Source organism: Ambystoma mexicanum, chromosome 1p (genome assembly GCF_040938575.1).
Source record: "Ambystoma mexicanum isolate Mex_15411 chromosome 1p, UKY_AmexF1_1, whole genome shotgun sequence".
Lineage (NCBI taxonomy): Eukaryota > Metazoa > Chordata > Amphibia > Caudata > Ambystomatidae > Ambystoma > Ambystoma mexicanum.
The window spans coordinates 1,279,035,843-1,279,051,918 of NC_090921.1; the positions used below are offsets into that span (position 1 = coordinate 1,279,035,843).

A 16,076-nucleotide genomic window follows, 5' to 3' on the forward strand; every position below is an offset into this window, starting at 1 on the left:
TTTTTGTGTGTGTGTGTGTGTGCGTGTGTGCGTGTGTGCGTGCGTGCGTGCGTGCGTGCGTGTGTGTGTGTGTGTGTGTGTGTGTGTGTGTGTTCGGAGAATATACTGTCCCCTGTCCAGAAATAACCTTTTCTTTGATGCAAAAATTCTCCACTGCCCTCCATAGCAAATGACATGCATCATTGACTTAAAAACCTAAGGCCTGCGCCCATTGCTACATCTGCATATCTGTTCTGTTGGAAGGAGGGCCTGACTGGCCAGAGGTGACCCTGAAGAGTCCGTATAGGTCACTCTCTGCACCTGACTTATCTGCATCCGTCTGCTGTGATGCCGCCTCGTGAGTTCGTCGTGTTTTGTGCAGTTCTCTGGCTCCGCCCCACTGCCTTTCCATCTCTCTACCTTCCATCCATGTGCCCTTCATCTCACCATTTACTCCAACTGCTACTTTATCACCTATCCTACCTCCCTCTCGAAGCCTGGAAGAAAGAAGTTCAAAAAGGATCTCCTGGTCTCTGATCCAGGCCTGTCCATCAGTGACTCCTATGTCAATGCTTCTTCCAGGCAGACTCTTTATCGCTCCCTCTCCGGTCCTATGGTCTCCACATATGATTGATTGATTTGATTGATTTAACATTTGCAATGTGCAAATCCTTCTGGAACCAAGCAGGAATCCTGCATCTAGGCCCAGATGTTATTATGCTTGCTCAATGGTTTTAATCACTGGGTTCCCAGTTCATTTGAACAGGAAAGTTTTCAGCTTAGAGAGAAAGAGCGCAATGGAAGGAATATTCTGATGCTCGGCTGGGAGTGAGTTACAGAGGCAATGGATCTTTGATGGAACAAGAGCGATCCCCCCGGGTGGCATAGTGAGAAAGGGCAACAACTAAGAGATTTTGGCTGGATTAATGCAATGCTCGAGAAGGCTGATTGAGCGGAATCTTGGATTTCAAATATTCAGGTGCTGTTCCCTGGATACATTTATAGATCAAGCAAAGTGTTCTAAATTCAATCCTTTTTTTGACCAGCAGCCAGTGCAATCTCCTCCTCTGTGCTGCGATAGAAGCCATTTTCGGAAGATCATTCATTAATCTAACGGCAGCGTTCTGGGCTACCTGTAGGTGACCTAGTTGACTTTCTGGGGCACCCAGAAGAAGAGTCCCACAGTAATCAAGCCTTGAATTTACCATAGTTCCCACAACCACTGCTCAATCCAGTTCTGGGATGAATGGTAAAATGGGGTTCAATAACCTAAGTTAACTGTCTCTGAGACCTGAGCATTATAGTCCAGTGATGCTTGCTAAAGGCACCCACGATTTTATACTTTACTGGAGAAGGTGGTGTCTGTGTCAAAAATAGCTGGACAGGAATACTTAGCATGATAGTCTTTGCAAAGATTTTTTGGGCCAAACACTATCACCTCAGTTTTATTAGACTTAAGCTTAAGCTTGCTTTCAGCCGTCCAGTTTTTTATGGCACAAGCTAGGACAAGGTCTATTGTTTCTGGCAGATTTCAATCTGACGTAAATTTGCATATCATCCGCATAGGAATGCTACTCCAGATTGAACCTGGAAAAAATGTCCATCAACGACCGACGATAGACATTAAACAGTATAGGGAACAGTGATGACACCTGTGGAACTCTGCAAGGGACTGGCAAGTCATCAGAGTTAAAGTCATCAGGTTTTACTACTTGGGTCCTGTGTTCCAGAAAAGAGGAGAAACATTTCAAAGTGTCTTCCAAAACCCGGGTGACCATCAAAAGTCTCTTCAACAGTAGACCAAGGTCTACCATATTAAAGGCCGCTGACAGATCAAGCATGATCAACATACTCAGATCACCTTTATCAGCGGCCCTTAAAATGTCATCCCACACAGCCACCAAAGCGGTCTGAGTCCCGTGACCGGGTCTGAAACCAGACTGAATGATGTCTAAAATGGCATTTTCCTCTAGATGGGTCAGCAGCTGTGTGGTGACTATTTTTTCCAAAGTGTTTGCTGTCCATGGCAGGCCCGCAATAGGCCAACAGTTTCCCAAAATGTGGTGGTCTATGGCTGTTTTTTTTAGCAAGGGTTTAAGGACCGATTTCTTTAGGTCCTCTGGCACCAACCCCTGGGTTAAGGAGGCGTTTACAAAATCCATCAGAAAAAAATTAAGAGAAGACACATGTTGGACTGCCAGGTAAACTGGGATGGGGTCACACTCATTGTTGGTAGGATTCAATTTAAGAATCAGGGCTTCAATATCCTCTGAATTCACCATTGAGAAGGAAAAGCAAGCAGTCCATACTCAAACAGGGCATTATTGTGTTCAAAGTTTGAGAATCAATGTTCCTGTGAAATATTATCAACCCTGTCATTAAAAAACACATTGAACTCATTAGCTAAAATGCAAGATAGAGTTAGTTTAGATGAGGCACATAATGTAAAGGACAGGTTCTTGATTGTGGCAAATAGTTCCTTGGAGCAATATTTTGAAGAGGTAATTTTGAAAAAACTGCGACTTTGCCTGTGCAATTCCTTGTTTATATCTCGCCAGTTCCTCTCTGGCATCATGGGGAGATGATGGATCATTGATTTTTCGCCAAATTCTTTATTTCCTTCTGTAATTCTGCTTTAATTCTTTCAAGGTTTCCGGAAACCAGGCATTCAGTTTATTTTTATTATGTTTTTTTAGACTCAAAGGCGCCCTAGCGTTACAACAAGTCTTCAGTGATGCAGTATTAATCTGATTTTTCACAGTCCTTTCCAGTTGTGAAAGGTAGAAAACCTGCTACTAATTGTGGTCCTGTAATAGCATCCTGGGCTTTTTTACTGCGGGACATCACCAAGTTTGAGTGAGTATTGTTCTGAACGTATATATAGTCAGGAATAATAGAAAACATCACTACCATATGATCAGACCAGCTCACTGGCATATTTTTTAAATGGTACATTTTCAACCTTCTATGTAGTGCAATGTCCAAACAGTGGCCCAAGTTATGTGTAGCAGAGGAAGTCAGAGATGATAAATCGTGTGTAGTCATTATTTCATTCAGCCTTAGCCAGTCAGTATTGGCAGAATCATGACATGACATGGTCTCTGTCCTCTCGCCTTTCGCTTCGTCTTCCACTAATGGAGGCACCAGATGGGAAGTACTCTTAGCTGGCTTCTCATTCTCTAGGTGCATCATTAATTTCTATCACAAATGCACTGTCATGACCCAGGACCCTCACCCCAACCTTCTCCTTCTTGGTAGGTGCCTTCTGTCTCTCATCAACTTCCTCCTTCAATCGCTACTCCTCCGGCAGTCACCCCCCTTTCCCGTTCTCCACCTCCGATGTGTGCACCGCATCCCTGTACCCCTCCTCTGAAGACCTTCTCGCTCTGCCATCAAACACTCTTCTGATATCTGTCTCCTTCTCGAAGACTTTGACCTCAATGTAATCACCCTCACTGAGATATGGTTCACTGCCAGCTCTGCCACTCCTTTTGACACACTCCTCCCTGAGGACTACAAGATCCCAAGATCCTCTCTAAGCCCAGACCTAACCGGTCTGGCGGCAGAGTGGCCTTGGCCTTCCCTGAATCAATCCCTGCTACTATCATTCCCACTCAGACCTACTCCTCCTTTGAATGCTTCGTCTGCAGGCTTGGTGTCTCTCCAAGCCTCTTGTTGACTCCATCTACAGGACCCCTGGCCCGGTCTCCCTCTTCCTCTTTGAGTGGTCTGACCTCACCACTTCCTTTCTTGCTGCTACCTCCAAACTTCCACTCCTCTGTGACTTCAATACCCACCCTGATTCTCCCGGGGTGGCACTGGACTCTTCTGCAACCTCTCTGATGTTTTTTCCCTCAGCATTCATCCCTCCAGTCCAACGCTCTCTGCCGGACAGACCTTGGATGCTCTCATGTCTTCTGACATTCCTATCTCCAACCCTCTAACTATACCTCTCTCCTGGTCTGATTATTCCCTCCTTTCTTCTCATATGGATCTTAGGTCTGCCTGCTAAACCTCTGCCTGCACTGCCTATCTCCTTCTCCGCCATTCGACAGATTAAATGAATGAAACGAGTGCCAATTGCTGCTTTTGCCACCACTTTCATTCCACCGCCCATTCCTGCCATGGACTCCCACACTGACTCTGTCCTTGCTAATCCCCACCTCTCTATTACAAACACCCTGGATATCCTTGCCCCTGTTATGAGGATCCAGATGAAGCCTACCGCCAAGCGCAACACCTGGTATGACTCTGACCCATTCTCTCTGAAACGCAACTGCAGAGGGGCTGAGAGGAAGTGGCGGGCATCAGACACATCCTGTGACAAACTAGCCTGTCGCCTGCTCCAAAGGCAATACAGACTCTTCATTCGCTCTAACAACTCTGGTGAACTGTTTTAAATCTGCAAGGAACTTGCCAATCCTTCTGCAGTCTCCATATCTCCCCTACCATCCTTGACCCTCTGTACCTCTCTGGCCTCCCACTTCTTTCCAAAACTCAGGACATTCTGTCCTCACTCTCCTCTACCCCCCACCTGCCTCCCTTCCCAGCTCTCATGCCTCGCTTGGCTCCCCTCGCCCCTTCACTACTTCTCTCCTCTTTCTCGCCCATAGCACCGGATGAGGTCTCTAGACAAGGGGCCTCATCACGAGTCTGACGGTAACCCTTAAATGCAGAGGTAGCGCTATTACCACCGCATTTAAGCATTTAAGGGTCCGCCAGATCATGGCTTCGGTGAATTTCCCCCCAGCTGTGAGCTGGGGAGAAATCTGTGGCAGAATTGCCGATTTTCGGCGCGATTACCGCCGGTGGGAAATCCGCCGGTGATAATAGCGCAAATTTTCCCCATTGGGCCCAATGGGGAATGGGCAATAACCCTTCCGCCAAACCCGTGATCCAGCGCTAATAGCGCCGGGGGTTTGGCGGTTGGGCTATTAGCGCCTACGCTAATAGCGCCTGCATTAACGCCCAACTCGTGATGAGGCCCAAAATTGCCGATTTTCGGCGTGATTACCGCCGGCGGGAAATCCGCCGGTGGTAATAGCGCACATTTTCCTCATTGGGCCCAATGGGTAATGAGGATTTCCCGAATGGGCCCAATGGGGAATGGGCAATAACTCTTCGGCAAAACCCTGTGATCCGGCGCTAATAGCGCCGGGGGTTTGGCGGTTGGGCTATTAGCGCCAGCACTAATAGCGCTGAGGTTACCGCCCAACTCGTGATGAGGCCCAAGGCCTCTCTATGAAAGTCTCCTCCAAACAGGTGCTCCCCTGCTCCTTCATAACTATCATGGACAACATTGCCTTCCTTGCGCCCTCCATGATATCTGTAACCACTCCTTTGTCACCGACTCCTTCCCTCTGCCCCTCAAGCACTCCCTTGTTCATCTCCTCCTAAAAAAGCGCTCTTCTGACCCCTCCTGCCCTGCCAACTACAGCCCTATCTGTATTACCCCTTCCTGGGCAAGCTCCTGGAGAAGCCGGTCATCTCCCAACTAGCCCAACACACTGTATCTGTCGTTTGTCAACACAACCACCAATCTGGCTTCAGTGCTGCCACAGGCATGGAAACGGCTCTATTGAACCCCCGTGAAGACTTGCTCTCAAATTTTGACTCCAACTCTCCATCCGTTCTTATCCTCCTAGATCTTTTTCTCTGCCTTCCACACAGTCAATCATGCCACCCTGACAAATCGGCTCCCTGACACCCTTGGCATCACGGGCCTGGCACTGGACTGGTTGACCTCCTTCCTTTCCGACTGACCTTGCCAGGTTCAACTGGGCCCTTTTCCCTCCCCTATCACACTCTCCACCTGCGGCATCTCTCAAGGCTCTATCCTCTCGCCATGGCTTTTCAACATCTACCTTGCCACTTTGGCCCACTTGATCTTTTCCTTCTCTCCTCACTTATGAAGATGGCACACATCTCTCCTTCAAGCTTCCATCCTCCTCTCTCATCCCTGACTGTCTCATTGCTCTTCAGTCATGGTTTGCTTCCAATTATCTCTGCCTTAATGCCAGTAAGACTGAGATCCTTCTCATTGGGACCCCAGCTCCCACATTACCTCCCTCCCTATAGCCACCCTCTATGGATCCCCCCCTCACTCTCTTGTGAGACAAGAAACCTTGGTGGCATCTTTGACTCCTCTCTCTCCTTCTCTCCCCACATCACAGACCTTGCCAAGAATGCCCACTATCAGCTGCACCTCCTCAGAGTCATTCTCCCTTTCCTCACCTTCCCCCAGAAATGCAATGTCCACAGAGCTCTGGTCTTCTCTAGGCTTGACTACTGCAACAGCCTCTTCCTCAATCTTCATTAATTCTCCTTTCGCCCCTTCAACTAATCCAGAATAGGACTGCAAGATTTATCCTTGGCCTCAAAGCCCAGGGACTGAAACTCTCCAGCCCTAATTTCTCTTCACTGACTACCGTTTGCTGCTAGGATCAATTTCAAGACCCCCTGCTTCATCCACAAAACTTTCAGGGGTCTGGGACCCTGCTACATCCAACTCTCTCGCTCTAAATACCTTCAGTCTGCTAGCTCCAATTCTCTGCAAATCATACGCTTCTGTAAGAAAAGAGTGGTTGGTAGATTTCTTCCGGAAGCTCCTCAAGACTCTCCTTTTCTCCTCCTCCATCACTATCCCTCTCCCCTGCTAACACATTCTTTCTCCCTCAATGACTGGCTGCCTGGCTCCCTCTGAGTACTACAGGGCTCCAGCCCCTCCCCAGTCCACTCCCCCGTCCCCAAACTTAACATGTTGACCCTCACCTCTGCAATCCCTGGCACTTGCCCTCTGGCCTCCCCTTAGCACTTGTTTCTCGCCTCTTCCCCTCTTTTCCATTCCCACCGTAGCACTTCCCCCCACCCCCCTCTCCCTCACACAATGCCTAACAGGACCATTATTGTATCTTTCTCCCGGCCCCACCCCCTTTTGTCTTGTCGCGTTTTGTCGTATAGGCGCCTTACAATTAATCAATAAAATAAAATAAAATAAATAAATACAGTAATAAAGTTCAGAACTACGTGGCGCTGTGGAATGTGTGACTTGCCTCAAATTGACTATCATGCTATATATATATATATGTATACATATATATATATATAGACAGAGAGAGAGAGAGAGAGAGAGAGAGAGAGAGAGAGAGAGAGAGAGAGAGAGAACACGTGCGAGAGAGAGAGTGTGCAAGACCAGTGCCAGGGATATGATACTTCCCATGAGCTTATATTTATCAATTTGTTGGTATTCTATTCTACATGACTTGCCACTTGTGCCCTTACAAAGCAGTAAATAACTGTGTCTCATTACCGTAATTCTCCAAGTAAAGAAACATTTCCATATTTGAAGTGCCACATACTTGTACGCAAGCATGCCTTTCCATACACACACACTCATTTATACCTATGAAATTGAATCATGTTGTATTTTAAGTTACCTTAAATCATTAATCTCCTATAACCCTAGAGTGTACACCCTGAGACGTTGTATGGCTGATAACAGTGCACTTATCATATCAAAAGAGTTTTATTGGGTAGGCAATTTAATGTATGCACAATAACATTGGATGTCCTCATACTCCAGATATCTCAACTACTTTTGTTTTTTTCCCATGTATTTAAAGATTCAAAACAGAATGGTGATGCTGCGAATGCTGCCCTGGCCAATGAGGACTGCCCTACTATAGATCAGGCCCTGTCGCCGGAGGAGAAGTCCCCCGTCACTCCAGGGTCAAGAGAGAGGTACAACCGGGACCGAGCTTGCTTCCTGCTGTCTACTGGAGACTTTGCACACTCCCCTGATGGCAACATTCGCAAAGGTATCTGTCATTAATGCACCCTACCTTCCCAGCCCTAGTTCCAGCTTGGTCCCCTCACCATTGAAGGGGAAATACCAGTGTTCAGTTACCCAGCTCTCCCGTTGTCTCCTTCTCTACCAGCACTGGGGATGGTGGATTGCGTGCCCTATGTCCTCTCCTGCCTGTCGGTAGCCTCACAGTGCCTCTCTAAACCACCTCCAGCATCACTCTAAACTGCTACAGTTCTATCTGAGTTCCATCAGCTGAAGCAACTAATAGCAAGGTTCAGTAATGGAGCCAAATCCAGACGTAGCTAACATAGATCTCCCTGCCATTTCAGCCCTTTTCTGGACTTAGCAGACTGTTCAACACTGGGTATGTACACAGCATTTCAGCAAGGAAAAGCATACTGCCATGCCAGATTTGCATTTCTCTGATTAAATATGGCTTAATCTGAGGTTTTTCCTTGCTGTCCTAAATTCTGAGGCAGGGGTAAGAGAATGCTATCACTGCAAAGCAAGGCTTGCCATGGAAGGGGTCAACTACTGGCAGGAGTAGTTGCAGAACATATGATGAAGTGGTAGAATAGAGCAAATGGAAGGTGGTAGAACCAAGAGATAAGGACAGAAAGAGACATGGAAAGAAAGGAAGACCAAAAGACCAGAAAACCAGAAAGATCAATAAAGGAGGAAATAAAGACAAATAGAAAAGTGGAAACAACATCAAAAGAAAAAGTGACAGAGGGTATAAATGAGAGATTGGGGATTAATGAGTGTTGGCTAGTTAGTGAGAGGGGCAACATTACTCAGAGATGATGATGAGGGTAGAAACAAGGAGCAAATGGATTTGTAAAAGATTAGAAAAACAAGAAATCCACTCAATAACTCAATCGAGTAAGAAGGACAAAATTGCTGATTGAAAAGCAAGGCTCTCGTCAAATATAGTTTGCCATTTTGTACAGTAGTTGGAGTTATAGTAAAGGTGTAGTTGGTAGGGTGAAGTCTCTAGAAAAGGTCCTAGCACAAATCTGACTTCTGGTGCTGCAAAAGGGATTGGTGAAGCAGATTGCAGAGTCCAGGTGGTGCAGTAGCCTCATTCACCCAGTCATCGGTCTGTAATATGGAATGTAGGTGTTGAGTGGTTAAGGCTGAGAGTTTGACGCTGATGCTGTGAATTGGAGACTGGAATACTGCTTCATGTGGAATTATAGCATGTAATTACGTTGCAATTGTAATTTGTGAATGGACTGTATGATGAAGATACATACGAAGACCACATGACAAGTGTTCTCATCTCGCCAGTGTGACACAATTTGCGGATCATATTGCCTTTTGTCTACTTCACATCACACCCGGTTCCTTACATTCTGGAGTCTTAGATAAATGCCTTTCAAAGTTAGGACTCTTTTTAAAAAACATCATTGGCCAGATTACACAAATTTTGCCCCAGTGAAGGCGTGCAAAGTTGTACGGTATTAGCACCAGGGCAAAGTTTGACCTAGTGTAAAAAACATGCACTTACAATGGATTTTTGCACCAGGACAAAATTTGCCCTACAGCTAATATGGTGCAATTTTGCACTTGCACCTGTGCAGGGTTTGTGTCATCTGGCCCCTGGAGTCTAGCTGAATTTCTCATGTGCCGAGTAAGTAACTACATTCAAAATTACAAATCATATTTCCTGAATAATCAACAGCAATGACATATTTAAAATGGTGCATACATTCATTAGAAATCAAAATGTTCCCCAAGGGGTTCTGAGACTGTATAGCCTGTACATCACTGCCTGTATCTACAGACACAATAAAGCCAAGTCTATCTATGGCCCTCATTACTAGTAACCCTGTCTGGAAAAAAGTGCCGGTAACAACGGTTACGGACCGGGTCACTCCGAGTCTGCCGGTAGGGGCTATGAACTACTGGCAGGCCTGTCCTGCCGGTAGTTCAGGCCCCTACCGGCAGATAATTCACTAACGGTGTTGGTGCTTCAGTGTTCCCATTCCTGTGGAGTCCTCTGGGGTTCTGCGGGAATGGAAACTTGCTGTTCCGCCGCCGCCCATAATATTCCAGCATTACCGGGATGTCGGGCAGCAGAAACGGTAAGCCAAGGTTGCTGTTAGGACGCTGTTACTACTGGCGGGCCTACCGGCAACCCCATAATGAGGGCCTATGCCTGAGGACTGCATAGATAAGATCCTGAACCTCAGGGCTCTAACAATAAAAATCTGCTCCGGGCTACAGACTTCACAGTCTGCAACCCAAGGCTGGGCAAACCAGAACGTGTTACATCAGGGATCAAGGAATAAGGGTCTATATTGAGTGAATTCTATGGATGCCAGGACCTTTTAAACTTTTGGAGAAGGGGGAAATCATAGAGTGGTAGTAAGATAGCAGGAAAATGTATACAATATTGAAACAGAGTGCAATAGTAAAGAGTGATGATGAAATCATTCTCTAAAATGGCTTATGGTAACCTGCGAGAAAGAGTGTCAAGGGTTACTTGGTAGAAAGGGAGTTGAAAGTCAGTGCTTAGGTTTCGCTGGTGCCCCGTGGAATAATGTTCGGCTGTGGGGGTTAGCCGTTAACTGTTATCGGGTATTGCTTAGCTGTGAGAGCCATGGTGGAGGTTAGCAGGAACATGGAGAGTGAAGGTAAGGGGTGACTGCTTAAGGAAAGGTTTTGAAGTTAGCCTTCAGTAACAATGGTAGGGTTGGTAGTTAGAGATGATGGATAACAATCATAATTAAGGTTAGTTTTTAGGGTGCTTTAGTGGTGATTGTTAATGTTGAAGGTTAATCTTCACTACTATCCCAGCCTAACAGGAATGAGAATTAGGGTTTCAGTTTGTGGGTAGGGCTTAGTAGTGAGGGTAACAGTGAGGGTTAAAGTAGGGTCGTACTGGGGCATAACATTTGCTCAGGCACCAATAAAAAAGAGGACCATTGTTGCAAATTGCAATTCGTTCTTTTCATGTAAGACAGATTACCCCAGGAGAAGCCTTTGGTAAATGTGTTGCAAATAATGCATTTTAAATAATATTTGTTCAGTTACTTCACTGTGTGGTTGGTAGTTTTGACCAATTTACTGATCAGACTGACCCATTTTAGCCAAAAAAAAGGGCCACTTTGACTTTAAAAAACGGTCCCACACTAGCATGTGGGGCCTGTATTTAGGGAATTGCCCTACGGTCTTATAGCCCAGTCCATGCCTGGTTAAAAGTAGCATAAAGGTCTAATATGAGCCACGAGGCACTGGTTTAATTATGAATGTTTTGATAGTCTTATGGGTTCAGTGGTGTGGATTGGGGTTGGCAGTGATGTTTATAGTTAAGGGGTTGGGTAAGCATTGAATGTTAGATATAATGATAGTTGGACTTTGCAGTGCGATATACCGTTATGGTAAGGTTTTGGGTAGTGTTTGGTTATGGTTAGGGGAAAGGCTTATGGTGTGTTATGTTATGTAATATGCTTTTGTAAAGCGCCAGTTCGACGAGGGCATCATTGTGCTGAGGCATCACCAGATAAGGACTGCCTAAAAGAGATGAGTTTTCAGGAGGCGGCAGAATCTGAAATGGTCTTCCGTAGCTCAAAGAGAAAAGGGGTGAGCATTCCATAACCTGGCCGCTACAATGGAAAATGAGTCATCACCCATCCCGGTAAGTCGGCATCAGGGAACAACAAGAAGACAAGCATCATACATGTGGAGGGAGCGACTTGGCACATAGAGTTGAAACGTCTCCTGCAAGTACTCTTCCCCCAGCCCATAATCCACCCAGTGAACTATGCAAAGAGATTAGAAAGGTATCTGTTTTTGAACCGGCAGCCATTAGAGTGACCAGAGTACAGGAGAAATGTGTGAACTGTAAGGAGCCACTGTGGCAAGACGGGCTGCAAGATTATGCAGTAACTGTAGTCAGTGTAAAATGTAGAGTGGTTGATCCAGAAAGAGGGAGTTATAATAGTCTAAGTGACTCAAAATAAGGGAGGAGACTACCAGGGTGCGAAGATGAGCTGGAAGGAAAGGCAACACTTTTCGCCAGACCGTTAGTTCGTAATAGCCAGTTTTGCAAATTGAACTAGCCTGGGCTGAGGAAGACAGAAAATCGGAGAACATGAATCTGAGATTTTTCACCTGAGAAACAGATGAGAGGCAAGAGCCAATCTCCACTTGCCAACAAGTAGGCAACCAGAGCGAAGAGGAGGAGTGGAACCAGAACATGGACCAGAAGGGGGACCCACCACCAACCGCTCCGTCTTGTCTCCATTCAACTTGAGCCCATTGTTACTTATCCAGCTACCTGCCGCCGCCAAGCAACTCCTAAACTGAGGTGCTGTGTCTGGCTTTGACAAGTCAAGCCGTGAGGACTAGCAGGTAAACTGTGTTATGGTTAGGGTTAAGTTAAATGGTGAGTTGCTCTCAGAGTCATCATATACTACTTTCACGCTACCTTATGATTATCCGATGCCGCTTTCACTATGCCCCGAAACGTACCCTATGACACTTTTAAAATGCTTCAGAATTACCAGATTTCATCTTCACACTGTGCCTCAAACTGACCAATGCCACTTTCACATTGTTCGAAGCATTGCCCCATTCCAATTGTCTGGTGCCAATCTTAAGACACACACACATACACAAATACACGCATGCACACACATTTACCTTCACACATGCATACACACAATTTTACACTCACACACAAACACTCCACAAGTACTCACAAATAAATTACTTACCAGCACTGGAGAGACGTTCCCTTGTTGTCCCAAGGACCACTTACTGGCCTACACAGGCCACAGTGAGGGAAGAGTTATTCCTAATCCTAATTATGTGACTTCCCTCTTGGGTCGGGCTAGCAGGAAAGTTGTGCAAGGCACAGAATTCATCCAGCACTGGGTGACTTCCTTCATCCCATACAGTTCCAGCTTGGGCCTCAGGTTGGAAGTAGAGTCTGTAAACTGACCCCATAATATGAGCCTGTGAAAGATTTTTTCGTAGAAATAGAAAATCAAATTAAAATCATTACAACACTTGTCCAAATGTTCAGTGCTTAATAATATGTGATATAAATAGAAGATACCTCACTATCTGCGCAACCAGCTGGTATTTGTTTCATACCAATTTAAATAGTTTTAAGCACATATGTAAGGTTGGTAAATTACCAGTCTGGAAAGTACTACTGGTTAATACATTTTTAGGTACGAGTGTATAGTTGACAAAATTCCGGTCTAGAAAGTACTTCAAATGAACAATTATATGCTTTGCATCAGTAGTTATTTTATTATTCCATAAAAAACGCCACACCGACACATGTTTCAACCCTTTCTGGGCCGTCTTCAGGGCGTAAACATATCAAACTAGTAACTGTAAATAGTAATAAAACCAATAATAGGAACAATAATAGGAAATACAAGCAACAAATCAAATTGTTTCCATCACATATGTTTTCACACCAATTAAAATTAAAATTACAGAGAGTCAGATGAAAATGAAGAAAATGAGAAGACAAGAACATGGTTAAAGGGCGGGGAAAGGGAGGGGAGGAGAAAACAAAAAGGAGAATTTTAATGAGTAAAGTGTTCACATATTTGTATAAATTCTTATGTATCAAGACATTGGTTGAGCATTTTCACATCCCAAAAAGTTAGACTAATTAAAGGTACCTGGTTTTTCACCAAGCCGGTTTAGGAAAATGCTCAGGTAGCTGCAGAGTTTGATGTGGTTTGGGCAAGTAGACGATAATATAATATCGTGAAACTTAAATCAGTCTGGAATAAAAAATATATAAAATATATATTAGGGTCTAGTATTTTATCACAGATTCGAATCAGTATTGATGAGAATCCAACATAAGTTCGAAAAGGGTTTGTGAGCTTACCCGCCATTCAAAATGGGTTTCCCACGAGAAACTTTATTTTTCGTAACGGCAACGATATTCAGTGAAAGTTCCGTTCTGATGATCTGTTGTCTGCTTTAATTTAGATGCACTGTTTTGGCAGAATCGTGAGTAGGAGCCGAGCATAAAAAGAAAAGCGTATGTTAGGGATGCTCATTAATAACGTGATTTCCTTAAACACTAAATAGTACTCGTATGTACACTTAGAAAATGCCGGCTAACCCATTTCTATGCTTCAATGCGTGCAACGCTACAAGTTGCTGCCTTCTCAGCTGAACGAGTGCGCAAAAGTTTTTGGAATGCGGGTGGTGTCTCGATTGGCCGATCACTGCCATCGGGGCTAATGTAACCTATGGTCACGTGACTCAGTTGCTTGCCGGTTACCTAGCAACTCGGGTAGGCTCTGTAAGAAGAGTTTTATGGCGAGAGTGCCGTGTCGTAATAGAATGAGACACGGTTTGGTTTTTAATACATAATGCTAGCAGTGGTTTGATATCTTAACTATTATTGTGAAACATGCCTATAAAATTACAAAGGATGCTATATAAATATATGTATATCTCAAAAAATCAAAAACGTGTATGGTTGCTGTATTAAGCAGGTGAGGTAATTAAGTCTGAATTTAGATTACCAAGTGCTCCAAGAGAGGTGTACATAGTGCCATTTTGTATATTGATTTATAATATGTTGCCGTATTAAGCAGGAAAATTAATTAAGCCTGCGATTAGGTTAACAGGTGCTGCAAGAGAGGTGCACATAGCAGCATTTTGTATTTTGATTTATAATGAATTCACTTAGAATCGTCCAGCCCATTGAAGAATACTTGCATAAATTACGGGTTGGTCAATAATAGTATTAAGTTAAAAATGTACTACGGGTATAATATATGATATAATTCAGAATTTTGTCAGCAAACAGTTTATTATGTGGCTGTAGTCAAGTAAAATATAGGTATCAATTAGGGTATGACATTTTTCGCTTGCGCACATTAGTTAATTCTCAAAAGGGGTCAAAAGAGTAACATTCGCAGTATAACTGGTATTCTGGTGTATCAGATATTCAAGGTGATTGAGATTTTGGTATTTTGGTATACATACACATGGGGGTAGTTTAAGATAAAGGATCCGTCCCTGACGGGCATAATGGGTATAACCTGTTTGGGATGTGGCAGCATCAACCAATTCTGCAAACTCCAAAAACTAGATGGAACCAAATTATAAAAATACATTTAGTTCATGTTCCTGGTTTAGTCCAAGATGAACACATTGTAATTTGCAAATCATTCGTGCTTCTTCTTGACGTAGTTTCAATTGTCTGTGTCCGCCTCTAATGTGTGACTTAATATGTTTAAGTCCCACAAATTTGATGTCACATCGATCTGCCATCTGGTGTTCCTTTTGCCAATGTTGTGCAAGCAGTAATTTTACATCTTGACTATTTAGATTTGCAAGGTGTTCTCTAATCCTTATTCTTAGCTCTCGGATGGTACGGCCAACATATACTTTCTTGCATACACATATAATGGCATATATAATGTACTTAGAGCAACAATTAATGAAATCTGTGATATTCACTTTAAGATTAAATATTTTGGTTGGTGAGATGGCAAACTTGCAAAAATTACAGATTCCACATTTGTAAAAGCCAGTAGGTTTTGTTTTTTGAGATAACCAATTTTCCTGTCTGTTAGGACCAGATTCCAAAAAAGAGGGGCTTAAAAGGTTTTTAAGAGTTGGAGCTTTGTAAAATATAATACTGGGTTTTTCTGAAATGTAAGGCACCAAGTCTGGGTCTAGTAGTAGCAGATTCCAATGCTTATTCAGAATTGATAGATAAATTTAGAGTCACTCGAACATTTTGAAATAAAGTTTACATATTGAGGGACAGCAGTGGACTTTTTTTCTTGGGAATTCGAATTCTGTAATAAGATCGATGAGCGTTCCAAAGATTTTACATCTTGTATGGCTTTATTCAGGATTGGATTTTTATAGCCACTTTCTTGAAATCTGGTTCTTATTGACACATTCTTTTTCAAAGTTAAAGTCCTCACTGCAGTTTCTGCGGGCCCTCAAGAATTCACCCCGTGGGATGTTATTGATCACACTCTTTCTGTGACTGCTGTTGGCATGTAAAATAGAGTTCACAGCAGTCTCTTTGCGTATGGTGCAGGACTGTACTGTTCACTATGTACATTTTAATATCTAGGAACTTAATTTCTGTGGCATTGATATTCCCAGTGAACTGAATACCAAAGCTGTTCTGGTTGAGGAAAGTCATAAATTGTTTAAATTGGGTGAGTGTGCCTGACCATATGGCAAAGACATCATCAATAAACCTTCTCCAAACTGGAATATATTGAATGAAAGGGTTATTGTGGAAAATGTATAGATCTTCAAAGTATGCCAT

The 16,076-nt window shown here is 44.0% G+C and overlaps 1 protein-coding gene across 4 annotated transcripts in view; it reads left to right on the forward strand.

Moving 5' to 3' along the window:
* LOC138452892 (voltage-gated potassium channel KCNC1-like) overlaps positions 1 to 16,076 on the forward strand; it is a 1,227,882-nt gene that overhangs the window by 866,212 nt on the left and 345,594 nt on the right. For all 4 annotated transcript variants that reach the window (XR_011260324.1, XM_069605242.1, XM_069605241.1 and 1 more), the window contains exon 4: positions 7,602 to 7,796. Coding sequence is in view for 3 of the 4 variants with exons in the window: in XM_069605242.1 (XP_069461343.1) it covers positions 7,602 to 7,796 (195 nt within the window). In the remaining variant the exon portion in view is untranslated. The remainder of the gene's footprint in view (positions 1 to 7,601; positions 7,797 to 16,076) is intronic.